The following is a 26,372-nucleotide window of genomic DNA, read 5'->3' on the forward strand; positions in this document are numbered from 1 at the left end:
GTATGTGCATTTGGAGTGTTCAATAAAATATCAGAGCCTTTCGTACCCCCACAGGGATGCTGAAAGAATTCTCTGCTGATGCTTCCTGGGTGAGGTGCCTAGGACTCCTACAGGTGATGGGACCTGTCTCTAGTTATAATCCTGGACTGCCAGGAAAAGCCGGAGCAGGTTTTGTTTATCTCTCCACTGAATCAGTGTTTCTGGTGAATGTATCAAAAGCCTAGCAGTGAATAGTTTCAGGCATTGTTCCAGGTATTGCCCTGGATCCGAACACACCAGATTATGTACGTGTGTCAGACACATGTGTGTCACCTGGGTCAGAACCTCACAAAGGCCCCTGCATTGCTGAGGCAGCAGGAAAGACTGTGAGACCCACACCCCTTAAATCCTACAGCATCAGGTTTGTTCAAGGATGTTTTCTCAGCGGCAAGAAGGCTAACATGGAAGGAGGGGCTGTGCAGGCAGCTGAGCCCACAGTGGCAGAGGGCATGGGGATCTGTGGGCACAGGGCTCTGCCAAGCCTCCTGTCCTTGGAAATGAGGGCTCGTGGCTTATTTGCGGATTGGCCTGACGCCATTCCTCCCCCCAGGTGTTTCCCAGGCCAAGGCTGAGTGGTGATGTCTCTAAGGAGAGTGGCTCTCTTCCAAAGCCAAGCCCATCTTGGCAGCCTGCATGTCTCCCAGTCTCCAAACGGCTCGACACACAGGGGCTCGCCTCCTGGGTCACAGACGGGTCCACGGCAATCAGGGATCAGGGTTCCCGCCTGCGCCAAAGGGGGGCCCTGGAGCCCTGCCCCCAGGTGCTGCCACCATGCACAGCCTGTCCCTTCTCTCCGGGGGCTGCCACGCCCTCTCTGGTGACTCATCTCATGGTAGAAGCACTACCAGAGCCGGCCAAGGAGGCGACCCTCCTCCCACCCCCTGCTCCCAACCCCTCGGGGCCTCCTGGCTGCCTGCAGGACTGCTCCCCGCCCCTGGGCTCTGGCCGCTGGTCTCCACCAGGAACCACCCCTGCTGACCTGCACGGCATGGTGCCCTGACTGGCGTCCAGTGGCCTGGCCCTGGTTGAGCTCAGGAACTGCGCTCCGCATCGCGCACACCTGGGTCTTGCTTCTCCCCTGAGATCCAAGGGCCCGGCAGCATGCGCTCCTGCTCTCAGGGCCCCTGACCTCTGATGCCACCGGCCCCTCCTCTCCTGTGTGCCTCTGGCCATCCTCACCTGTGGCCTCACATCTCACCCGGACCCCCAGTCTGACCTGGCACGTCCCTGCCCACCCCACACTCTGCTGGCTGCGGAGCCCCAGGCACCAGGTGCGCCTGCTCACACTCTCCACTCAGCTGCCTGAAGTCGTGCACCAGCCCCACAGTCCTGGGGTCCTGGGCAGGCCCCACCTATGCCCTCGAGGCTGTCCCAGGCCTTGCCTCACACCCCCACCATGCTCTCCTGTCCACCCATGAGACCGGGGGACCTGATGATGGGGGCTGTGGCCTCTGCAGGACGCCAGGGCCCAGGCCCGGCTCTGCCCTCTCAGCCAAGCCTTGACAATGACTTGGCTTCTCTGCCCCGGCCCCTGTCCTGGAAGGGGTGGGCAGCCCAGCAGGGCTGTAGCCGCCAGTGTACTCACTGAGAGGCCCCCGCAGCCCCTGGCACACAGTGACCGTCCGGGGGTCTGTCTCCTGTGATGGCCACTGGCTGTCACCTCAGAGGAAATGGGACTTTCTTCACTCTTTTTTCTATGTGTCCTTCATTCCCACTTCCTCCCCTTTGTCCCCCAAAGATGGCACCCTCCCCCGGTCCCTCCTCCGTCCTCTGTCCCCACTCCCGCACCCCTGCCCAGCCCCCTGCATCTCCTTCCCAGCTCTGTCCTCACCTCCTGCCTGGCTTCACCACAGACTGTATCTCTGAGCCTGAAGTCGCCATCCCAGGTGACGAACGTCAGGAGCAGCCCCCTCTCCGTGCTGAGCCCCCACCAGCATCCCCTGGCCTGCTGGCAGCCGAGGCCCTCAGCACCGCACCTGCCTGCCACCTCGTCTGCATGTGCCCCTCTCGCCCGTCTGGGACACCCAGGGAGCTGCCCTGCGAGGCCCCAGGCCACTTTGCTGCAGGCCTGTCTGTCCCGCCTGATCACAGCAGCAGCCCCTTGTCCCTCCTGGTCACACCCTTTCTGCTGCTTCCAGTAACACTGAGAGACCAGTCCCCTCACCAGGCAGGCCCGGGCCCCATGTCAGTCACTCTCAGGGCTCCTGCCCAGCCTGCCCCCTTCTGCTGTGGCTGGAATGCTGTGTCCCCCAAATTCACATGCTGAAACCTAACCCCAAATGTGATGGTGTCAGGGGGCAGGTCCCCAGGGGTGGCCAGGCTCATGAATGGGGACCTCAAAAGGCACCACGTGAGGAGACGGCATCTGTGACCCGGTTCCCTCTCAGCTCCTGGCCTCAGAGCTGTGAGAAGCGAACTGTGAGCCGTCTGCTGTTCATAGGCCCCGGGCTGTGGGGTCCTGGCACAGGCTCCTGGGTGGACCGGGACAGCTCCCGCCTCGCCTCCCCTGCCCTACGGCCCTGCCTGGGGACAGTCCCCAGGATGTAGTTCAGCTGTGACCTCCAGGATGGAGCCCGTGCTGACCGCCCCTCCTGCCCCAGCTCGGATCCCCCAGAACTTTGACACCCAGCCCCAGTGCAGCTGCTCGGATGCGATCCTAGTGACCTGTAAGTTCCTCTACCCCAGAAGGTATGTGTCTGTCTCCCCACCACAGCTGGGCGTCCCGAAGGGCTCTGCCTCCCCAGGGCCTGCAAGAAGCAGGTGGCAGGAGACTCGCTCCACTCCGAGGCGCCCTTGTCTGGGAAAACTCTGAAGGAGCGTCATTTTGGAGAGGAAAGCTGTACTCAGGTGGTTTTCTCTTTTCCTTGTAGGGCTGCCCAGGTGCTCAGAGAAAATCTTCAAGTCCACAGGAGGAGACTGGAGCCCTCTGCCTGCCTGCCAGGGTCCCTGCTCCACTCTCCCTGCTGGAGGGTGTCCCACATCTCCCCAGGCCCCGACCCATGGCTGCTGAGGTTGGGGCAGGAGGCGGGAAACTCACCACTGTTTTGTGTCTGCCAGACGGCGTCAGCTGTGCCCCAAAGGCCGGGCAATATGAAGAACACAGCCAGCTGGCTGGGGTGAGGCTTCCACAGCAAGAGGGTGATGATGCAACACAGGTGGGTCACTGCTCCTGTGAGCGTGCAGGGGGAGGAAGAGGATGCTGTGAGCGTGCAGGGGGAGAGCATGCAGGGGGAGGAAGAGGATGCTGTGAGCGTGCAGGGGGAGGAAAGCCATGCTGTGAGCATGCAGGGGGAGGAAGAGGATGCTGTGAGCGTGCAGGGGAAGGAAGAGGATGCTGTGAGCGTGCAGGGGCAGGAAGAGGATGCTGTGAGTGTGCAGGGGGAGGAAGAGGATGCTGTGAGCGTGCAGGGGGAGGAAGAGGATGCTGTGAGCATACAGGGGGAGGAAGGCCATGCTCTGAGCGTGCAGGTGGGGGAAGGCCATGCTGTGAGTGTGCAGGGAGAGAAAGGCCATGCTGTGAGCGTGCAGGGGGAGGAAGGGCACGCTGTGTGCCTGTGGAGGCAGAGGATCGCCAGGAGGCCAGTGCCGGGCTGCCAGCTCCCGCCAGTTCAGAGCACCCTGGTGCGCTAATGCTAAGGGAGCCTTCCCCATCCTTTGCTTCCCGGCCTAAATAACGTCTCCTGAAAACACTCACACTGATTTCTCCAGGTGGCTTTAACTCTGAATGTGCAGGCTGACCTGTGTGGCCTGTGTAGCCCAGCTGCCCGCCTCTGGTCCCCACAGCAGAAGGGAGGCTGGGGCAAGGCATCTGCGTCACAGGGGAAGTGCCATCCTGCCTGGGCCGGGAAAGCCAGCAGGCAGGACACAGAAGGGCTTCCACCTTCTGGGGGCCGTAAGCATGGTTTCTCACTGGTGGTGCAGGCCTGGGGAGGGCCTGGGAAGGGCCATGCCCACTGTGGGAGCTGGGCCCTGCAGACAGGGCAGGGACGGGGGAGGCGAGGCCGGCAGAAGCATCCAGGCTCATTCCTCCTGACCTGGTCCCCGGGGGTCTAGGATTTGGCCCATGATTTCTGGAGGTGCTGCGGTTCTATTACTTCAATGTAGTAACAGAACAGCTCACCACAGCCCAGCACTGCCCGGCGGAAGAGGCAGGATCCGGGTGGTCAGGAGCAGCGGGTGCCCACTGGGCCCTGAGCTGTGACCTTGGCAAGCTGCTAGCCACCCTCTGTGTTCCTCGATTTCCTGCCCTCAAAGCAGGCAGTGTCCACTCCACCGGCACTCAGGATGAGCCAGGGAAATAGCACCCTCAGCCTCCTGCAGGGCTGGCACACCGATAGGGGTGCCCCTTTCCCCTCAGGCCTCCTCGCCACAGACACCTTAGACCTTGGGCAGTGGGTGGCTGTTCTGTTAACGCCCTTATTTTTCATGATCCACAGCATCTCTGAATCTTCTTCCTCCCCTTTCCAAGAGAAATAAGGAGCAACAGTGTGTAGAGGTGCCGGCCAGCTTTAGGTCAGTGCGTCCACTGTGTGGAGACACTGCCTCCCAGGAGCCCTCCCTGACTCCTTGCCACATGGCCCTGAAGACAGGTTCGGACATCCCTCGATGTGCCCCTACAAAACCCTGTACCTCCCCATTCTAGCTCTTGCCACACTACATTTTAAATGCCCACGGCCCTGCCCCGGGAACTTGCATCCACGGGCCTGGCCCGACACCCACCTGAGCCTGGTGCCAGTGCATTGCAGGGGTCAGGGGATGGGTCCCTGACTTCAGAGCAACTGCATGTAACTCACGTTGCCTGCACTGCCTCAGTCGGGAGAGCGTGCCTACCTACCCAGTGTGTAGAGCGGGATTCTGCCCGTGTACTGAGAGATCTTCCCGTAGAACACGGAGCACAGAGAGTTGATGGCTGAGAAGCAGATCATCACGTAGCCGACAAACTGGATCCCCAGGGCGCAGGTGGTATAGGACTGGGAGGAAGCACAGGGCGTCAGGGGCCGCAAGGCCGAGCTCCGACGGGCGGTCTGCTGGGCCACGTGAGCTGGGAGCGCAGCTCATGCCGGATGGCACTCCGTGGCCCGACTGCTGACGGCCCTATCGCCCCAGGACCTTTGACTAGGCTTCTGAGCTCCCTGAGTCAGGGAACAATGTGGGTGCTTGTAAGGAAAATGCCTCTGGGGCAAGAACTGGCAGGAATGGTCTGGACAGACCTGTGGACATGATTCTCCCACAGTCTTTGCCATATACTGCGACACACTTCCTGTTTATATGGGGCTGATATGAACCCTTTGTTTCCTACTCTGCCTATGAGACAGGAAGGAATAAGATGGAGGAATAGACGAGCAGAGCTTAGACAGTTTTCGGGGTGAAATACTGCACATGACGCCACAGTGGCATCAGGATATATTTGTCCGAACTTCAGCAGGCACGATGCCAAGAGTGAGCCCTGTGTGGACCATGCCTGCGGGTGAGCACATGTCCGTGCAGGTCCCCCTGTTGTGACAAGTACCCTGTCTGGTGGGGACATTGATATTGGAGGAGGCTATGAATGGGGGTCAAGGGGCATATGGGAAATCTCTGTGCCTACACTCAATTTTGTTATGAACCTAAAATTGCTCTAAACTAATAACATCTTAACAAAAAAAAGAACCAGATGGAAAGAAAATAAGGGGTCCTCAAAGGAAACTAGAAGGAAAATGCTCCTGTACATAATGTAAGGTGCAGAGCAGCCCCCAGCCAGGACCCAGGCAAGCCTGCATGCCGGTGCTCACACCTCGCCCACCACTCCATGACAGGGCAGCCTCGGGCAGACACTCAAATGAGGATGCCCCAGTGCATCTGGGAGGGCTGGGCAACGACAAGTCTGGGGGAAGGGCTATGCCCTCAGGGGAGCTCCCCTGGGTGCAGGCTGGCCAGACCACCATGGTCCCAGCTCTTCAGCCCCCACAGGGCCCCAGCTCCCACCTGGCACTTTCTGGGGAAGGGGATTCAGCTCTGCATCCCCGTTTGTGGCATGCCATCCACAACATCCTAGATGGCTCTTGAGGACAGGATGCCACCCGGGCAGGGGAACAAGAGACAGAGTCTTGGTGGGAAACCCACGATGGGGTGGCCGTGAATGCCAACAGAGGGACGGGGTCACTGTGCCCACTGGCATTGCTGCGCTGCTCCAACCGCACCCGGAGAGGCCCCCCTTTGTGCACAAAGCGGCAGGTAGAGCATAGCTTGGGGGCCTGAGAAGGTGACTGTGCCCCAGGGCCACGTCCTTTTCTGGACTGTAACACATAATTGAAAGCTAGAGTGAGGAGGAATGTTGGCATTACTCGTGGATTTCATGTTTTTCCCTATTTTTTTACTCTAAAATAGGAGGGAGAGTGAGATGCAGGCAAGCAAACACTGATAAGTGTTAAATGTGACGACTCAGGAATGCCTTTGGTCCTTTGCCTGAAGACACAGCTCAAGCGGAAGGAAGTCCGAGCTCAGGTGAGCTCATCTCCTGACCATAAATGTGGCCATACTAAACCCAGTACTCTAACTGTGGTGGGCCCAGGCCAGGAAGGGCCAGGCAGGCCATGCACAGCCTGTCCCCCGCCTGCCCAGGGCAGGGCTCTGTGGCATGCAGACGCAGGAGGCCCGCGGTTGCCCATGCCGGACATCCCTCGTACCCTGGTGTAGTCGCCAGCCAGGAAGGCTTGCTCGAATCCGCTGTACATGGGCAGCAGGACCAGGAGACACAGACGTCTGTCTTTAAGGAGCCTGAAAGTTGACAGAACAGTGAACCAAAACGATGGTCTCTTCTCTTCATTTTTCTGCTGAACATCTTTTACGGGTTGGAGAAATACGGCTATTAGCAGGACAGCCAGGACCCCGCTTCCTGGAGGGAAAACAAAGGGCATGGGCTATGGTGCTCAGACCCCAGGGGGCACCACCCTTTGCCTGGGTTTCCTCCAGCCACTTCTTCTCTGGAGATGGAGGGTCAGCTTCAAGTCTGGACGTGGGCCCAGCCTGACCGAAGCCCCTGGCCACCTGCCACCTGGGAGCTGACATGGGGCTGTGACCGCTGTGCTGGTTCTGGTGACTTGGGTCTGCCAGGCTCCCCCATGCAGCCCGTCACACAGGTTAGTCCTGTCTTCAGCGGCATGAAATACACATACCTGGGGGGACTTCCCTGGCATCTGAGCACCCTGAACAGTTGGCTGCTTCTCTCTTCCTAATCCTCAGGGAATTTCTACCAACAGCCAGCCTCCCTTCCCAGGACCATGAGTCCAGGAAAACCTTCCATTTGCTATGCTTTGCATTTATTCCAGATCTATTTACCTAAAAGTCCTGCAGGAGGAACCAGTTACAGATATTATGGTATGCCCCAACTGCAGAAGGATACTGTGCTTTTGAAAAAAGAAAAAGTGGCAGCTCTTTATACACTAAGGAGGGAAAATCCCTCAAATGGCTGAGAGAGAAATCAAGGTGTAGAACCCATAGGGTGCAGAACCCACAGGGTGCAGAATGTGCTACCATTTGCTTTTAACAGGGGGGGACATGAAGAGATACTGTTTACAAGGACGTTGGAGAGCCTAGGAAGACAGGGCCATTTGTGTGGGCAGGGCTGCTGGGTAAGCAGGGACAGATGTGAGGGTCTTTCTCTGCACAGTGCTTGTGAATAGTTATCTAGGCACACAATTTTATTAAAGACAACTACTCCCTGCTCCCTCAAGGGGCGTCCTGTACGTTTGCAATTCCAAAATAAAGTGACATGTCTTTCTCTGCCATGCGCCACCTTGTGACTTGATAAACCTTCCTTTCTCCTGGTGAAAGACTATGTATATTTATTTAGCTTCTTTTTCTTTACACAGAGACCCTTCCACACCCTGACTGGTTTGAATGTGACACACGTATATCTCTTCTGTTCCCTTCTGCCTGCAGTGATAATCACGCACTGTGTCTTGGAATCCCAAATCAATCTAAGAGCTGTGATGGTCTCCTGATGGTGGTCAGAACCCCTCAGAACTGCTGTCAGTCACCAACCCCATCAACTGGTTGTAGACCTGTCGTCCTTTGGAGATGGTTTGGATTATTTTATCTCTTCACTGTGTCTCACCAGCCTCATCTGACCTTTTCGGTCCCTTACAGCCAGCGGGTGCCACCCCACAGTGGGTCCTTCCCAGCGGCATGCTGACTGAGTGCCACTGGGACCCAAGGGTCAGCCCCAGACTATCTGCTGAAGCCATGAGACCAGTCCTCAGCCCATCTCGGGGAGCTGCACTGTCGATCTGCTCCCACCCAGAGGGGCACCAACTGACCTCGAAGCCTCATTCCTGTAATTCAGCTACTTTCCCTCTCGGCCAAACAACAGCCCCTCTCCCCACCTCATGGTAACTCGACAGTTTAACGACATTCATTAAACACTGTATGAATGCCTGCAGAGCCCTTAACCTCTGGGGCCACAGCTGCCCACAAACCATCAGAGCAGGTCACCACGCCTGGGTGGGAGCCGCTGGGCATCTCAGCAGGAAAGCGTTCTTTCAAGCCAACCCCATCAACTGGTAGTGTGTGAATCAGGTGGGAAAGGGCATAGTTCCCACTAATGGCGACTACACAGTGCCACCTCGTGGGCAGGGACATGACATTCTGAGCAGCCCACCAGGACACCCATGTCCAGGCAAAGTGGCGAGGCAGCCTGTGGGTGGGGGGCCAGGGGCAGAGAAGCCACATGTTTAATAGGACATGTATGTGTGTCCTGAGCTGTCCTGTGACCCAGAACCTTCCCAGGAGGCGAGTGTGGGGACACGGCCGTGTTACACAATGAACACACTGCATTCTGATGAGAACAGCTTCACAAGGAACTGTGTGATGAGGACAAAGCTCAGAAATCTTGGGAAATCACTCTAGGGAGACTGTGTTCTCTGCCCTTTAGTCCGTTTTCTCTTTTCCCTTTTTTTGGTCTTTACGGCAACATAGCCTTGCTAAAGGGAAGGAACATATGAAACCCTGCAGGAAAGTCAGGACCCGAATAATAAGGGACAATGTCTCCTCATCACATGCACATGGCCTCGGGTCCACATAGATGTCTGCATGCCACCCCAAAGCTACTGGGCCCCTGTGCTCCTGGGATGGTGTGCAAGGTGTCAGGAGGCCCAGGGCTGCTGCAGGGAATGTAGGAGAGGCGGCTGGTGGCTGGGAAGGTGCACAGAGAGCCACACAATGAGGAGAGGAAGCCGGCAAAGGGCGGCAGGTGCAGAACGCATCCCCTGTCCTCACACCGCTACCCACAGCCTCCTGCAGCCCCACTCACCCCGCAGCCGGCTCAGCCCAGCCTTGCTCTCTGGCACCAGTCCACAGCTCTCCCAGGGGCAGCAGCCTCTTGGGGTCATGCCTGAGCCCTCAGGAGCCTCTGCCACCTGTGACCATCTCAGTCCCCCACCCAACTGCTCACCCTGGGTCCCCACTGCCTTCTTCCAGCTCCTAACCTCTGTCATGTTCTGGGCCCACTATCTCCACTTCTTCCCATAGACCTTTCTTGTCTCCCTGAGAATCTCAGGCCCTCCACAGACTTCACCCATCACACAGAGGGAAGCCCCCTCCATGCATCCCTGTTCCACGGCCCGCGCCCTGCCCAAGGCTCCTCCTGCCCAGGGCAGCCCTGTCCTGCTGCTGTACCAGGAGGGACACCTCCCAAGCTCAGTGGACTCTCCGCCCACTGCAGGGCTGTCTGGCCCACCCTCCCGCATCCCAGCCCCGTCCACAGGCAAGTCCCATTAGCCCTGAACTCCCCTGAGCTCGCCTCTGTCTTCACTGTGCCACTGTCTTTCCTCTTCTTTCCTCCACAGTTCACTGGACTTGCCCCGTAACCGGCTTCTCTGCCCAGTGTTTTCCCTCCCTTCCCATCACACTGACCCCAGGCCTGTCCAGGGAACAGGTGTGCATTGGTCCAGGCACTCGGCAAGCTTCAAGGCCTTCCCTGGCGGCATGGCCTGTCCCTTCTCAGGCTCCACTGTCCCCCTTCCCATGCCTGTGTGCTCCAGTGTCACTGGTTTCCCTGCCCCGTGGCCTCTCAGCTCCCTCTCTGCTGGTGAGCCCCACCTTCCACCACCTGGCTCGGCACAGCCCCTCATCCCAGAGGCCCTAGAACCCACACTGCAGAGGGTGCCGCTGCACACCAGCTGCAAGCTTCGCTCGGAACACTTGTCGCCTCACACGTGGGTCGGCTGAATGCAGTCTGACTCCCTGGCTGGACTCTGAGCTTACTGACGTGAGGTTCTTGTCTTCCTGGTTTCTGGCCCGTAGTGGGTGTCACACGCGAGCCCACACTCTGCTTCGTCCCCACTGAGTGACTGTTTACAAGTGCTCGCTGGGAGCATCTGATGGAAGTGGCTTTGAGAGACACCCGAGTGCCGGGCAATGTCCTGGCGAGCACCTGCCTAACCGTAAATTCCCAGGGGCATCCTGGACAGTCCCACAAAATTCAATATATTTCAGACCCTTGGTCTTTACAAAGGGCCCATTCCAAGACCCTTTATGAACCCCAAAATTAAAAAATGACAAAGAACCAATTTAAATTCCCTCCAAATGGTTAAAAAAGAAACTACTCTAAAGGTATCCCCTTCAGTAGTAATAAATCTGGGACTATAAGAATGATGTTATTTAGAAACCTATTCATGTAAATGTTTTCCATTAAAATAAACTTATAAGGATAAGAACCATGAGAATTAACTCCCTCTGGGCAGCCCTATTGGCATGAACATCTGATGTCTGTGTGCAGCAGTTGCACTGTGACCAGCAGGTGACAGTCCTGAGGCCTCCCTGGTGCCAGGATGGTGACTGCAGGGGACACCATGCCCCACACCCTCCTTTCAGCAGGGACCATTCAAATACCTTCCCCAGAAAAATATGACCGTTTGTAAGGATTTGGGGTTTCTGGGGTCACTGGGACACAGCTGAAATTCAGATAGCTGGCCTACTCACGCCACGTCCACCAGGATGTCGTCCAACATGGTAGTCATCCACCCCATGCGGCTGGTGGCACTCGGGACAGTACCTGTAACTTAGCTGATTAAAATTTAACTAAGCACATGTGGCTAACGGCTACTGTACTGCACTGTGCAGATGAACCATGACCCTCACATCAGAGGAAACCCTATTAGTTAGCAGTGGTTGGCTTATTTGACTTCATATGAAAAACACCTGAATGAGATCAAGCTGAGGACATTTTGCAGGGTTTCTCAGATGAAGAAAGATTATGCTCTGGGGAGATTATGTTCCTTCCAGCACAGGAAGGAGCCAGGTCTGCTGTCCTCGCCTCTGAGCATGCACATACCCGTGTAGATGCCCAGCAGGGTGTAGATCAGCTCCTGGGAGGGGTTCTGGGTGCTGTTGGTGGACTTTATGTCTAACAGGCAGTCGCTGGCCCCGCAGAACAGGAGCTGCTCCTCTGGGATGGCCTCTGGGGTATGGGAGGCAAAGAGACAATGTGAGAACACGGGTGATTTGGAGGCTATGGGGTGCGAGGCGCGTGGTGCAGGGGACGGAGTCTGGGCATGCCCAAGACGAGGCCTCGCCACAGCGCAGCAAGACGCGGGTTTGCTGGACCAAGTGTCTCCACAAACATTTCCCCTGAGGCATGTGTCTGTATACTTGATTTTAAGATGTGCTCTGGACACATGTACAATAAGTTGTGGTTACTTATCGTATTACTTTCCTGACATAACTGAAAAGTTTTCAACTTTTTAAAATTCAGAACGGGTGTTGGGACCACTGGGTTCTCTTCTAGATTCAACTGTGACCAGTTCCATGACTTCAGGCAGGTATTTCCTACCTTTTCTGAATGTTAGTTTCCTATCTGTTGAAAGAATGAAATTTGAACTATCAAAGACTCTCAGTCAGACCCATGTTAGAATCTCTGGATGGAAGGAGAATGTGTCATAGAGAAAGAATACTCGGCATTTCATTTTTTTTATAAAACAAATTGAATCACATGAAACACCACAAAATCCCCCTTGGCCAGCAAGCTCTGCAGCCCAGCTAATGAGTAGGTGGTATGGAAGCTGGAGGCAGAAGGAGGCATGAAATAGTAATGCTGTCGGAGCCTCCAGCCTTCAAATTCTCTGTCCTGTGGCCACTCAGAGAATTGCACTCACTTGCTCGAATGTCTTTAAACGTGAATTTGTTCCCTCCATTTCTTACCAGTCATGTTACAGAAACTGAACTTTAATCCCAACTTGCTAGCTGTTGCTGATGGTGACAGCAGTAATGAGCAAAAAATCAGAACCTATCACCCCTATGGCTTCCCATCTTCAGACGCATCAAGCGCCCAGATCAGGGAAGGGACCAGTGGCCTTATGCATAACATGTAAGACACTTCTCAGGGGACCGAGTTGGGGGAAGTACACTAGGTGAACCATTCTTAGATGGCCTGAAAGGATGGTACTGAGCCCTAACCTGATCCCCCTGGCACAGTGCCCTGTTTCCCTGGGCACTCCCCAGCACAGGCCCAGGGTGGGCAGGGTCAGAATCCTGGGGCACCATTGGACTCAGCCAGCCTGTCTTGGGGAAGCAGGAACCAGGCAAAGCTGAGCACAGGCAGGCTGAGAACCAGGAGGGTCTCACAAGATCCCCTGCTCCAATCCCGGGATAAAGACATGTGCCAATGGGAGCAGGGACCTCCCCACAGTCACCATGGAGCCCTGCTCCCTTTTACCTTTAGTGGGCAACTGGCCAAACACCAGGGATGAGATCAGGTTGCCCCACACACCGGATAACTGGTGCATGAGAAAGAAGATGCCGAAATACTGGTTCACCACATCTCGGCCAATTTTCCCTGCCTCCTCCGCATGCGTGTTTCCCATAATGGTGATGTAGGTGCACTGCGCCGACCACAGAGGCGCTGCTCCGAGTCCCAGCAGGATGGAGGTGGGGATCAGCGTGTACCTGCAAGTCAAATGCAAACATGTGGCTCCCTGGGGCCTCCTTCTTGCCTGTGTTTGGGGGCATACTCCCTGCCTGTCCCATCAAAAGCCCCTCGATGTTCATATGTCCGGTAGACAGACGGATCCACCATCAGACTCAGCGCTTTTCCTGGTTCAGGGGACCAGACACTTCTCAGAGGACCGAGTTGGGGGAAGTACACTAGGCGAACCATTCTTAGATGGCCTGAAAGGATGGTACTGAGCCCTAACCCGATCCCCCTGGCAGAGCCCTCTGTTTCTCTGTCTGCAAAACATCAGTGCCAATCACATTTCTTTGTCTTTGTGATTTTAACAAGCAGGGAGCACAAATAAGCCTTTGTGTTTCCAGGTAATTCTAATCACTTTACATTAAAAATGGTTGATTGAATTTTTTAAATTTTCAAATTTTTAATTTGTGCCCTCTTCCATGAGGTTTCTGTATGGAAACTGTGGCAACAAGAAAAAGAAGAATGCAAAGCCACCGTAATTGGTGTGGCCTAGATAACAAGGGCGTGTCCCTCAGAGATGCTTGACAGGTCTGTTCCTGGGAGCAAGGGCACATGGCCCTCACCTCTTTGCTGGTCCCTGAGGGTCCCTTCCACCAGGAGGAGCTGTGCTCGGGCAGGTGCCAGGCTCCAGCCTCAGCCCCTCCATGTCCGCTCTCTGTGACCGGGTTTGCCAATGGGTCACGTTCCACTAAGTCTCTCTGCAATTCAGCCTCAACACATCAGACCTTCCCCTACTTTCTGGGGCTGGGAAAGTGTCAGCCTGGTTGGGAGAGGGGAGCTAGAGGCCGAGAGCAGGCTGTGGAAAGGTCAGGATTGGGGCTGGGGGTGGGGGCCCAGCAGAAGGGACAGGACATCATGGTGGGAAAAATGGGAAGACAGCATGACATGGTGCTGCCCTAGGGCTGTGAGAGGAGCTGGGGGAAGCAGAGCGCGTCCTAAAGCAGAGGCAGCAGGTACCCAGCACAGGGAGTGCGGCCGCACATCCCCGAAGCCACCCTGGGCCCCAGCGTGGGCCGTACCAGCTGGCGTAGAAGTTGCCCAGGGAGAAGGCCACGTAGCAGCACATGGAGACGACGATGGTCCACTTGCAGCCGAGCTTCTGGATGAGGAGCGGCGGGAGGAACATGGAGGACAGGAGCACCCCGCCGTAGAGGGTGCTGAGCGTCGTCACCCCCAGGCCCTCCTCGCTGTACAGGCTGCTCTGTGGGGACAAGGCCAGCCTGGTCAGAAGCACCCCGTGCGAGGGCCTCCGGGCGTGGGCGTGCAGGAGGCTGGGTGACTGCGGCCCGAGACTAGGCGGAGGGGAACAGAGCCTAGGTGTCCGCCCCCATCCCCGCGGAGGAGTGGCTTCAGGGTGACGGCCTAGTGGGTCCAGGCGCCCGGGAGGGGCCAGGGTCACAGTGAAGGTCCCGTTTGACCCCCAGTGGATGAAAATTCACATGCTTCCTATTTTTGTTATTTTTTCACTTAAGTGCCTACCTTGGTATGAAGTGACCAGAAGGCCAGATAGGTGACAAGAACAAAGGGTACCACAGTGGGGAAGCCTGGCTTTTGCTGTGAAGGAAAACCAGCATAATTGCTTTTTTCTCTTATTTCTTTTGTAAGAGGGAAGAAGAATGAAGTAGAAGAGGAGGGGGATGGGCGAGGAGGACGGGAATGGGGACAAGAAGGAGGGGCAGGGGCGCCAGGTAGGGATTCTCTCTTGCTTCTCTCTGTGCAGCTGCTCGCATCCCTTCACCCCTCCACCCGCTCTCACCACCCAAATCTTTGATTTCCAAATGGTGCCCATTCATCAGGTACAGATCAGCGGTCTCCAAGGGCCCCCAGTAGTGTCCAGGGAGATCTCTGCTTTGCTGTTGTGTTAGCAGGCACGTCTCCACGGTCACCTGACCTCTAGCCCATCCCACCTGGTGACACTGGTGTCACCCCAACTGATGACAGCACCTTCCAGTGCAGAGGAAATGTTCTGCTTTTCCTCAGTCTCCCCTTCTGCCTGCCCAAAGCAGGCACTTACTAACATTTGCTGATTAATTGAAACTGAAAGTAAGAACAGCCAGGAAAATGCTAAAATCTGGCTGGAAGATGGAAACAGCGCTCTGCTCTGAAGTGGGGGTTATCTGGAAGTTTCTGTTTACAACTTGTTGCCAGGAGTGTGTACTAAGAGAGCTGGTTCAGCGTGAGCCTTTTATTTTCTGAATACTTATGTATTAAGTCCCTGTGTGTTAATGAGCTTGACTCTCTATATGTTAATGAGAAACCTGCAGCACTTCTCTACATGGAATTTCCTTTCCACCCACAGTCCTGCCGCAAACTGGCAAGGTATCATAGAGTTTGATTGCAAACCCCTGCAAAGGAAGACAGATTTCAATATCCAAAGGGGGAATCACACTTTAAAGGCAAATTTCTTTTCTACTTGAATGACCATGTTCTAACACCAATATTTGCATGTCTTAGACAAGCTGAACTTTAAACTACACATATGAGAACTGAATTTAGTAAAACCTGGCTTCCATAAACAATTAGGACAGTCACTCAACACTCAACAAATAGATCCTTAAGTGCACACCAGTAGAGGCTCTGTATGCTGCTGTGCTGATACAAAGGAGATTACAATGACAGGGTGGCAGGGGACAGGAGCTGACAGGCATCGGTCACACCCACATACTGGTCACTGAAATGGGGTTGGAGTCCTCAGGGACCTAGAGCTCCTGGGAGAGACCAGCCTAGTGGAGTCAGGGAGACTTTGTAGAAGCATGAAGGCCAGAGATGTAAAGTACAGTAATGGAATATAGTCAGTTATACTGTAATGACTTTGTATGGTGGCAGGTGGTGGCCACACTTATCACAGTGAGCATTGAGTAATGTATATAATTGTCAAGTCACTATGTGTACACCTGGAACTAATAGGATATCGTGTGCCCATTATTCTTTAGTTTAAAAATGTAACTACCTTGGAAAGATACAACAAATCTATTCCTTGGCAAGCTGACCACTGCCATGGCCATTAGAGGGACCCTAAGAGGGCAGCATGCCATAGGGGTCAGACTTACAAGACCACTTTCACAATTTTGCCCAGGGGAGACTCAGAATTTATATGGTCTGGTGGAATCTGATATATTTACATGACTGCCCCTAACCAGAAAGCCAGGGGCATGAAATACAGGATTCACAAGGTTTCATCCTGTGTCTCTTTAACCACTTAAAAGCAAAGAATATCTTATCAAATCATCACCCAAGACCTGACTCCCTGTCCAAGGGTCAGGCACACCCACTGCTGTGCAGTCCCGGGAGTAGGAGCTGCACGTACAAAACCACTGTTTTAGAGGAGTTTGGGGGTGAACAAAATAATGAGAGGACAGTTTGGTGGATAATGAGAAACCCCCCATTCCTGGTCTCCTGTGACCTGGAGATTCTTGGAGGCCAAGAGAAGACATTCAGAAGGTTCCCACACTCACCTGCAGACTCTGCAGACCCCCATAGGCAGTAAAGAGAAGCAGGAATCCTAAAGAAACGACGAGGACATTCCTCAGGCTTCTCTCCATGGTGCTAATTAAAGGTGTCAACTCTCAGCGGGCCCTGGGATCGTGGTTCCCTAAAAGAAACCAATCGGGGCACAGGTAAGGCCACCTGCACCATGAAGCCACGTTTGCTCACGTCTGAGTTAAAGTGCGTAGGTCATGAAGGCTGTTTTGAGTTAATGCACTTGGTTATCACAGACGATGGAGCACCGCGTGGTTGTTACTCATTCACCTTCTCTGCAATCCACACCCCACTCTCTAACGGGACAAGAGATCAGGACTGTAATCACAAGGGGTGTACTTGTCACTTTCCCTGCTAGTTTCCACCAGGTATGGTCCTTATAGCAAAGTGAGGACTTTCATATATAACGATCTACACCATTATATTATCTAACTAATACCAATTATATTTATATGACAGATGTGTCTAAGGGCACCTTCCACATTAAGAGAAATTCTCAGTGGTGCAGAATGTAGAATGTACTTCGGTCTTAAAGAGCAAAGTATAAATGTCAGCTTCAAGATACGCAGTTCGAATTCTGGCAGAGTTAACACGATTATAAGGCCCGAGGGCAGAGCATTAGTATCTCAATGATGATATGAATTTACAACACTGCAATTATTGGTTTAAAACTTTATGAGCATAGATAGCACTTTACAATGTGCAAAGCACTTTGACTTGTATTGTTTCATGGTGTCCCACAGCAGTGCTGTGATAACTATCATCAGAATGCTTAGACCCATTGCCAGACAGAAAACCTAACTGCACAAGAGTTTGGGGATTTGGGATTTCAGGTCTCGGGTAGTGCTGCCTAGGAGAACTTTCTGCACCATCCAGTATGGTGGCCACCAGCCCTAGTGACTGCTGAGCACTTGAAACATCTCTAATGCGAATGACAAACTGAATTAGTTCAAACTTAAATTCAAGTAGCTACGTGTGACCAGCGGATCCATATGGGACAATACAGTCAAGCGTTTTAAACAACTCACCCCATATCTCATAGCTAATAAGCAAGCAAAACCATTTATTTATCTAACTGTTCAATTATTTTCCTCAGTTGTTAGTAAAACTTGGTGTTGGAAGATTGTTTCCGAAGTTCTGTGCAGCCAGTTATTTTTATCTAGTTTGGATCAGTAAGGCAGACCTTTACCGTGCTGGTAACTTCAACACATGGTGGCAGCTCTTCAGAGGGAAGCCTGCTGTGCCATTGGAATAGCATATAAAGGTCTTGCCCTTGCAGCTTAACTTCCCATGAAAATAAAATTTTAGGAAACTAATGGCTTTTTAATGTAAGGATTAAATATGAATCACCACACTTACACAGATGTGTGAACAAAGTAGTCTAGTAAAAGGGGACACCAACCCCAGAAACAAATAAGGTCTGTAGGTTCAAACCATAGCCCTATGACTTCTTTGCTGGGCAATCTCAGGTGGATCATAAAATTCCCCAAACCTGAGTTTCCTCTTGAAAAAGGAGGGTTGCAAAAGTTTCAAGAAGCTAATAATTGTGAAAGCCCCTGGGTTGGCCCTGACACAGTCACCAGTAATGTCAATTGGCCAAGATGACATTTTAACCCAGAAAAAAATACCAGGTGGAACAATATTTAAAGAAATATAATACATAGTCTGACATGGATGTTTCCACAGCAGTCTTACCATCGTTAACAAACTCTGACTTCTTTATTTTTCAGCAACACTTTAGTTTATATCGATTCTGACCTTCTATAACTACCCAGAGAGGACCTATATTTTGGTATCAGAAGACCTTCCTAAGGCTTTATTCTGCTATGCCCCCGAGTCTTCAGCGATTTACTAACGGCCTCCGGGGAGCAGCTTCCTGTAGCTACTGTCCGGCCCTTTCAGCAGTCAGCCAGTGTTCCCGGGGGCCCCATGGGTGACCAAGAACCTCAGAGTCTGCTAGCCTTTGCAAGTCACCCGCACTCAGTCCCTCTTTCCGTCCCACTTCCAGTCACGGATTCATCACCGAGGTCATGCATTAGTCATGTTTACTATTTTGCTCTCCCTCCCCCACCCGGCTTTTCCCCTTTATCTTACAAGGGAGTTTTCAGGTATATATATTTCAGGCATTTTACAGTTTGCCTTGGTCTCTAGCAGGATAAAATGCTCCCTCCCCCCCAGTTTTATTGAGAAATAATTGACATACATAAGTTTCAGGTGCATAGCATGACGGTTTGGTTTGGGTATATCGTGAAATGATCCACAGTAGGTTCAACTGACAGCCATCTTCTCGTATATATACAATAAAAAGAAAGGGAGAAAAAAGGAAAAACACTTTTTTCCTTGTGCTGAGAACCCTTGGGATTTGCTAACAACTTCCCTGCACCCCGCACAGCAGTGTGAGCGGGTCATCAGGCTGTACGTCAAATCCCCGGGGCTTATTTATCTCACGACTGGAAGTTTGCACCTTTGACCACCTTCCTCCAATGCCCCTTCCCCTTGCCCTCTGCCTCTGGTAACCACAAGTCTGATCTCTTTTTCTATGAGTTTAGTTGTTTATTTATTTGTCAGAGTTTGCATATAAGGGAGAGCACACAATATCCGTCTTCCACCAATTTCACTGCACATGATGCCCCCTCCAAGGTGCACCCAGGTCTCCTCACAAGGCAGGGCTGCCTTGTTTTTTTACGGGCAGGTGATGTACCATCATTGTAATTCTTTACCCACTCGTCCCTTGGTGGGCACAGGCTGCTCCCATGTTTGGCTGTTGGCGTATTCTTTCTTCTGCATGGTTGGCTCTGCTTTTGAAACTCCCTACTGAATTCCTCAGCTCGGGGACATTTTCCAACTCCAGGATTGCTGGTTTTCTTTTTTTCTTTATTTTTGCTCTTTCCTTGTGGAAATTCTCATTTTGTTCATGCATTGTCCTAATCTTGTTTGGCTGTTTGTGTTTTCTTGTAGTTCATTAAAGCTTTCATAAGAGGATTATTCTGAATTCTTTGACAGTTCACAGGTCTCCATGTCTTTAGGGTCAGTTATGGGAACTTTATTAGTTTCCTCTGGTAGACCCATTTTAACCTGATTTTTCATGATCCTTGACTCCTTATGTCGGTGTTTGCGCCTTGGAGTCACCGAGCTCCTCCTCCCGGCTTTACAGGCTTGCTCTGGCAGACAGTCCTGCCCAGTCAGCTCAGTTTGCGTTTCTGGGTGTGTCTGCGGGTCATGTGCCTGCCCGGTGGGTGTGCTATTACAGCTTATTTTTGAGCAAGATAACTGCTGCGGCTCTGGGGGTGGGGGTGCATACAGGAGATGCCCCCAGCTGAGAACAACAGGGTAGGACTGCTGACTAGGTTTCCTGCCCAAGTGAGGCTGTGGGGTGGGAGCGGCGGCTGCCTGGATTCCCCGGTCAGGCTTATTAGGGGTGTATCTGGGCCCTATACTCAGCACTAGGTGGGGTATGAATTGGCTTCCGTACCCTGGCAGAGCAGTAGGGAGGGACCCAGGGTCTGCACAGCGCATTGCTTGGGGACCTGAATCAGCTCAGGGTGCACTGAATTCCCTGGTCAGGGGAGGACACTGGTTTTGCTCTCCAGATGGGGGAGGCCATGGCTGTGCTTTCTGTACAAGAGCCGCTCGCTATACAGAGGCAGGGCTGCTGGACGACTATGCAGCCTCCCAGGGGCCCTGGATAGGGTTCCTGGTGGGCCAGGCCGAGGCTGTCTCCATGATGAGTGTGGCTGCAGATCAGCTGCCCTGCTGCACGCAGTGGAGGAGTGGGTCTGAAGCTGGTTGGAATTGAAGCCAGCCCACAGCCCAGCTCTCAGACTGAACAGGATCGCTGGCTCTCCTCTGCAGACTGCTGGGTCTGTCTGGGCCTCTCGGCTTGGGTGCCGTGGGGTCCCCGGCTTCCTGGCATTGTGGGCAGCCCTTCTGGTCAGATGGGGACAATGCACTCCAAACAGGGGGTGGGGCTGAGTTGCAGCTCCCTAGCCTGGGTGGGCTGGGAGGGACGGTCCAGGCCTCTCTCCATTTCCCCAGTGGTCTCTCTGGGTGGGTGGGCAGGGCTGGGCCCTGCCCTGAGCTCCTCAGGACCTGATGGCCCTGCCTGTGCCCGTGGGAGGGCTCCCACCCGGCTCTGACGCTGCTCTCGTTGAGCGGGAGAGTCCGCTGTGCCCACCCGCCTCTTGGCTTTTGCTCCGGGCCACCCAGACTCCGGGCACTGCTGCCGGAGCTTCTGATCAGCCCGGGCTGAGGGCGCTCTCCTCCCCACAGAGGTGGGCTGTGACCTAGCCCCCTGCCTGGGCATGGACAGGCCGGGCTCTGGGGCCAGAAGAGCTCCCCACCTGCTCCCACCAAGTTTTCTGGTCAGGGTGTGGCCCCCTCCCGGATGCTGCGGCCGAGCGAGCCCCGGGTTGGCCCACTCCTCGGGCACCACAGGAAGGACGTATGGGTCCCTGCTCAGGTGTGGTGGGCCCCTCCCTCTCCTCTTCATAGACTCCCGCAGCTGAGCCCAGGACTCCCCTGTACGCCTGCAGGGTGAGATCAGGCCAGAGGCCCCCACAGGACCACCCTCACTGCTGGGGGGCTGTCCTTGCCCACTGGAGGAGCAGGAGGCTCAGGAGGGCCCTCAGGGCACTTGCTGGGCAGGCCCAGGGACAGTGTGGTCAAGGCGGCGTGCTCTTACCTCCTGGCATGTCCATCTGCTGGTCTCTGAGGTGCCTCAGCCTGGCTCCGTGTTCTAGGGTTCCCACAGGGGTGTCTTATTCTTAAACAGATGCTAGTTCTCATGAGGAGGAGCAAAGTCAGGAACCACCTCTATCACCCTCTTGGTGATGTCACTCTCCCAAAATACTTAGAAGAGAGACCTTCCAGTCATGGCCCCTCAGTGTGACGAGGACACTACGTTTTAAGTGTAGTCAGGATTCTTTCCTCAGAACCAAAGGGACACAGACTGCAAAGTGTGTCCCCACCCACGTGCACACTCCTGCCGGGGTGTGGCTGGCGTTTGGAGAGGTTGGGAAAGTCGACCTTGCAGCCAGTTTCAACATCAGCAGCAATGTAGACTTTTAAGCTTTAATATTTAAGAAGCACATTTCATAAGGCCATTGCTGCCGTAGACAGAGATTCCCCTGATGGATCTGGACAAAGTAAATTGAAAACCTTCTGGAAAGGATTCACTGTTCTAGATGCCACTCAGAACATTTGTGATTTATGGGAAGAGGTCAAAATATCAACATTAACAGGAGTTTGGAAGAAGTTGATTCCAACCTTCATGGAGGACTTTGATGGGCTCAAAACTCCAGTGGAGGAAGTCACTGCAGGTGTGGAGGAAACAGCAAGAGAACTTGAATTAGAAGTGGAGTGTGAAGCTGTGACCACATGGCTGCAATCTGCTGATAAAACTTGGATGGATGAGGAGTTGCTTCTTACACATGAGCAAAGAAAGCGGCTTCTTGGGATGGAATCTATCGGTAAAGATTCTGTGAAGATTGTTGAAAGGACAACAAAGGATTGAGAATATTGTATCAACTTAGTTGATGAAGCAGCCACAGCATTTGCATAATGGATCCCTATTTCGAAAGAAGTTCTTCTGTGGGTAAAATGCTGTCAAACAGCATCGCATGCCACAGGTAAATCATTTGTGAAAGGAAGAGGCGATCAGTGCCACGACTCCACTGTCGTCTTACTTCAAGGAGTTGCCACAGCCACCCCAGCCTCCAGCGGCCACCAGCCTTCTCAGTCAGCAGCCTAAACATCAGGACAAGACCCTCCCCAGCAGATGGATTATGACCTGAAAGCTCAGATGACAGTTAGTATTTTTTAGCAACATTTTTTAATTAAGGTGTGCACATTGTTTTTTTAAGACATGATATTATTACACACATAACAGACTATAGTATAGTGTAAGCATAACTTCTACATACACTGGAAAGCCAGAAACTTCCTTGGGTTCATTTTATTTCAACATTATTTTCTTACTGAGGTGGTCTGGAACCACACTGGCAGCTTACCCGAGGTCTGTCTGGGCTAGAGGATCACATTTTAAGTCAGTTTCCTGCTAAGAAGCTAAAGACTCCTTTTCATTTCAAAGAGGTCTAATGAGCAGTTTACTCTCTTAAAGAAATTACTTATGTAATTATGTGAACACCAATTTTCTTGACATTTAAGTCTTGACATTTTTTAAATATAAGCACTACTAAATGAATTCAAATTTTCCCTATTCATTAGTTAAAAATCCATCTACATAAAGATGAACATTGTATATATACGGGATGGAAAAACTTATCACCTAAGTTAGGAATTTTAGACTTTGGAAATAAATATATTTGGTGCTTTCTGTTGATGTTAAACAAACAAAAAGGAAAAGCAGATTTTATGAACACAACCCTGACTTGAGAAGCCGTTTTCTCCGGGCAAGCCTCCAAAGCAGGCAGAGTGTGGGCACAGCTGGCCCCACAGCTGGGCCCACCGGCGTGGCGGGGACCTGGCTGAACAGACCGCTGGGTCTGCGTGGGTCTGTTCGGCTGGGGCCCCGTCAGCTCCTTCCCATCACTATCAGCAAGAGCAGGACCCCACTCAGCACAAACTCAGTGAGGCAGGACCCAGAGCAAGACGAGAAATACTCCCAAGTAGTTCCCCTCACAGTGCTCTTTCAAGCCCTCCAGGCTGTCCTGAGAGCCAGGGTCTGCCCTGCCCCAGGGCCCTGAGCTCCACGCCCACCTGGGCCAGGAGCAGCCTCACTTGCCCAGGGCACCTGCGTTTTGACCAGAGCAAGGAACCCCTGGTCCTCACCTTGGCTGCATCTTTGTCTTGTCTTATCTGCCTGACTGTAGAAGGAGCACCAGGGATGAGATGTCCACTCTCACACTCAGGACGCCAGAGCCGCTGGCTCGGAGCACACTGGCACACGCATGCAGGCATGCACACACACCACTTTGTTTTCCAAATGCACGGTCCCTCCCTGCCCAGCCAGCCTCTTCTGCCGCTACTGCAGAGGGCTGCCTTCCACTGTCACCCCACGGCGACCTGCTGGGTGCCTGCCCTATGCCAACTGTCATTCTCCGTGCTGGGCACCGCACTGATCGCACATCACGGGCCCCTGTTCTCATGAAGGCTTAATTCTAGTTCAGGAGACAGACGATAAGCAGCAGAGCAAATAGAGAAATCAAAACTTTCAGGTGGGGATACTTGTCCCCCAAATAAAGCAGCTCTTAGGCGAGAATGTAGCGGAAGGTGTCACATTTTGTTCACACCGCCACCTCCAACATCTCCACAAAGGTGGCAGAATAACACCTGGCCCTTGTTACAGCTGCTCAGCTCCACAGATATCAACCTAGACGATCTTCTCTCAACAGAAACTGAAAGTCCCAGGTCTGCTGCTTACAGGCCACCTCAGCGAGCCCAGCCCATTGGAGCTCACAGCCCTTTTGACAACAGGGTCCCACCAAGCCTGCGAGGAGTTGAGGACCCTGGACTATAATCTGGACAGCTGGGGGCCAAAGGCATGCCTGTGCACAACATCTCCATGAGGGGCAAAGTGACCCGCCGGGCTGTCCAAGGTGGTTTTCAACCTGTTGTTCCTGTCTACACACACACTACAGCAACAGGAACCACCTCAGTGAATCTCCAAAGGTAAATTTGTGCCTTTGCTCCTTATGATGCACATGCCCAATAAAATTTCCGTTTTGTCCCCAAACCAAATAATGCCATCCTCTATCAATTTTACCTAGTTTGGTGGCTTCAGCACTTCTCTCTTGTAGCGCATAGCTGCTTCAGTCTTGGAGAGTGTCAGGATGCTGAGAGGCTTTTCTGGTCTGCTCTGGTTGCAAGGCAAATGACTGACTTTCCATAGCACACTGGGAAATCTTTGAGTCACACCTGTTTTTGCCTCAGAAAGTAGCAAAGCCTGCTTGTCAGATAGAGGCTCCCAGAAGCGGCTTATCTGGGAATGACTGCACTGTCTTTAGGAAAGATTTGCTGGCAAACTGTAGAAAGGTGAGCGGGAGGGACGTCTGATGGCTCAGGGAAAACATTTTATGAAGACATCTAGTGAAAGCTATTGCTTTGTTTTGAATAGCAATAGTACCAACTCCCTGTACTGAAAGAAAAAGATCTACATGTGTATATACATATAGGACTATAGATACACACACATATGCATACAGATATCTACTACATCCAATGAATCTATAGTAAATTCACATCGAGCCCGTCTCCAGACAATAGAATTTGTGGGAAGAAGGGGGCACATGCACTTTCCTCTTTGATGCACCTAAACACTATTTCCACATTTTTAGAAAGAATACCCAACTTTAAAAGAATAAAGCTTTTAAAGGAAAATGTACTTTTATAAAGAACTCTAAAATGAAACTATAAGCCCAGCTTATTGTGAGGCCTCTTACTCAGTCACTAACGTGTTTCCCTTGGCTTCTCTGAAGTCCCCAATCTGCCTGAATTGGGTCATCTACAAAGCAGATGCAAGCATCAGACACTGCCACTGGATGCCGCTTGTGCCTCCCGGACTCCCCTATGGCGCAGGACACCCGGCCTCACCCTTCCTGCGCTCCCACCCAGGCCCTCCTCCTGGGGCCCTCCATGGCGAGCATCTCTCCTGGGGCTGGCTCCCCACTGCACGGTCAGCTCCCGAGGCCTGGTCCTGTCCGGAGAGCTGGAAAGAAGCGAGATGTGTGGTTGGGACCCAGAGGAGGCCTGGCCGATGGCTACCCACATGCAGTAAATATTCCCAGAGCTCTGCTCTGCATGGCCCAGGCACTCGCCTGGCTGGGGGCTGCTCTCCAAAGTGGCCAGTGTGGCCGGATGTTGGCTCTGCCTTGGAGCATCAGCTGCTCCTCTGGGGGGAGCCCCACACCTACGCATCCTGTTCAGTTGAGAAGTGCTTCCTGCTGCTCTGTGCCAAGGGCACCCAGCAGGGCCAGAGTCCTGGCCAGTGATTTCACCCAGGAGAAATCAAGCTGATGGTGGGCTTTGGGAACTGCAAAGGATCACGACTCATAAGGATGAATAAGGGTTCTGTGCTTACAGCATGTCCCCTGCAGGATGACTCGGTCTCTGTGGGTCTGGGTTCTGTCTCTGGAAGCGACGTGTTCCCAAGGCATGACACCCAGCGTGCAGAACCCAAGGCCCTCAAGGCGGAAATCTCTGTTGATGGTCATAAGCATTCAGAATCGGCAGGGCTGAGACCAGGGCTTGCCCGGGAACCTGACCTCTGTGGGGGCCGTGTAAGCAAGACAGGGGCTTCCCCAGGAATCCTGGGTTTCCTGTCATTTCAGCCTGCGTGTCCCGCTAACACATGGTGTTAACTGGTGCATTCAGTGGTTCGAAAGCAGTCATACATCCTCACCTGGATGCAGGCCCTCCTGGGAGATGGGTTGGAAACTAGTGTGTGGGTGGAAGACGACACCCCAGCCTTTTCTTTTAAATCCACCCCTAAGCAAAGAATGCCTCAACTCGGACAGATCACAGCAAAATTCTTAGGCAAGGAGGATGCACACTGGGACCAGCTTGAGCTGGATATCCACTGAGTGTGCAGGTCGCCCTGGACCTGGGGAGAGGAGGTGTTCAGAGAGCACTGGGTGGGCACGAGGCCACCCGTCATGTGGGGAGGAGACACCCAAGCAGGAGGGCACCCATCGTCCCAGGCCAGGCAACGCCCACGTGGCCTCCTATGGGGTGAACCTCGGAAAACTGCAGTCCTGATGCCCACAGCCTTTCTCCTTTATGTGGGAGGCCACTGGGATAGCCCCTGCTCAGACCTGGCACTGTCTGGATTCACCCTCCTTCCCTGGAGGGCTGGCCCTTTACACGGCTTCTCTTCATTTATCTCTCGCATACCAGTGACAGGGAGACCTGAGCAGCGCTTGCTTTATAAGTATTTATTGTTTTAATTGAA

General features: G+C 53.3%; 2 protein-coding genes and 1 long non-coding RNA gene across 5 annotated transcripts in view; 2 read left to right on the forward strand and 1 right to left on the reverse strand.

The window, feature by feature from the left end:
• The window catches only part of TCP10L (t-complex 10 like), a 38,984-nt gene extending 38,257 nt beyond the window's left edge, over positions 1-727 (forward strand). The window contains exon 9 of the mRNA XM_073219894.1: positions 590-727. The gene's annotated coding sequence lies outside the window, so the exon portion shown is untranslated. The remainder of the gene's footprint in view (positions 1-589) is intronic.
• Positions 1-24,304, reverse strand: part of UNC93A (unc-93 homolog A) — a 31,017-nt gene extending 6,713 nt beyond the window's left edge. Inside the window, exons 1-9 of one of the 3 annotated variants that reach the window (XM_037020852.2) lie at positions 21,147-21,422; positions 18,669-18,748; positions 16,441-16,577; positions 14,005-14,186; positions 12,731-12,960; positions 11,351-11,476; positions 6,705-6,913; positions 4,874-5,009; positions 3,077-3,208 (exon numbers count right to left, since the gene is read on the reverse strand). In XM_037020852.2, coding sequence (XP_036876747.2) covers positions 3,077-3,208; positions 4,874-5,009; positions 6,705-6,913; positions 11,351-11,476; positions 12,731-12,960; positions 14,005-14,186; positions 16,441-16,527 — 1,102 coding nt within the window. In that variant the 5' untranslated portion in view covers positions 16,528-16,577; positions 18,669-18,748; positions 21,147-21,422. Of the gene's footprint in view, positions 1-3,076; positions 3,209-4,873; positions 5,010-6,704; positions 6,914-11,350; positions 11,477-12,730; positions 12,961-14,004; positions 14,187-16,440; positions 16,578-18,668; positions 18,749-21,146; positions 21,423-24,188 lie in introns of those variants that run through there. The other 2 variants (XM_017644929.3, XM_017644922.3) reach the window with 2 other exon arrangements.
• LOC108386871 (uncharacterized) lies at positions 3,609-6,533 on the forward strand. The gene is made up of 4 exons (XR_012124345.1): positions 3,609-3,931; positions 4,476-4,628; positions 5,355-5,506; positions 6,406-6,533. It is a non-coding gene; the product is annotated as an uncharacterized lncRNA (long non-coding RNA).
• Positions 24,305-26,372: the final 2,068 nt, after the last annotated feature.

Source organism: Manis javanica, chromosome 13 (assembly GCF_040802235.1).
Source record: "Manis javanica isolate MJ-LG chromosome 13, MJ_LKY, whole genome shotgun sequence".
In the NCBI taxonomy this organism is placed as follows: Eukaryota; Metazoa; Chordata; class Mammalia; order Pholidota; family Manidae; genus Manis; species Manis javanica.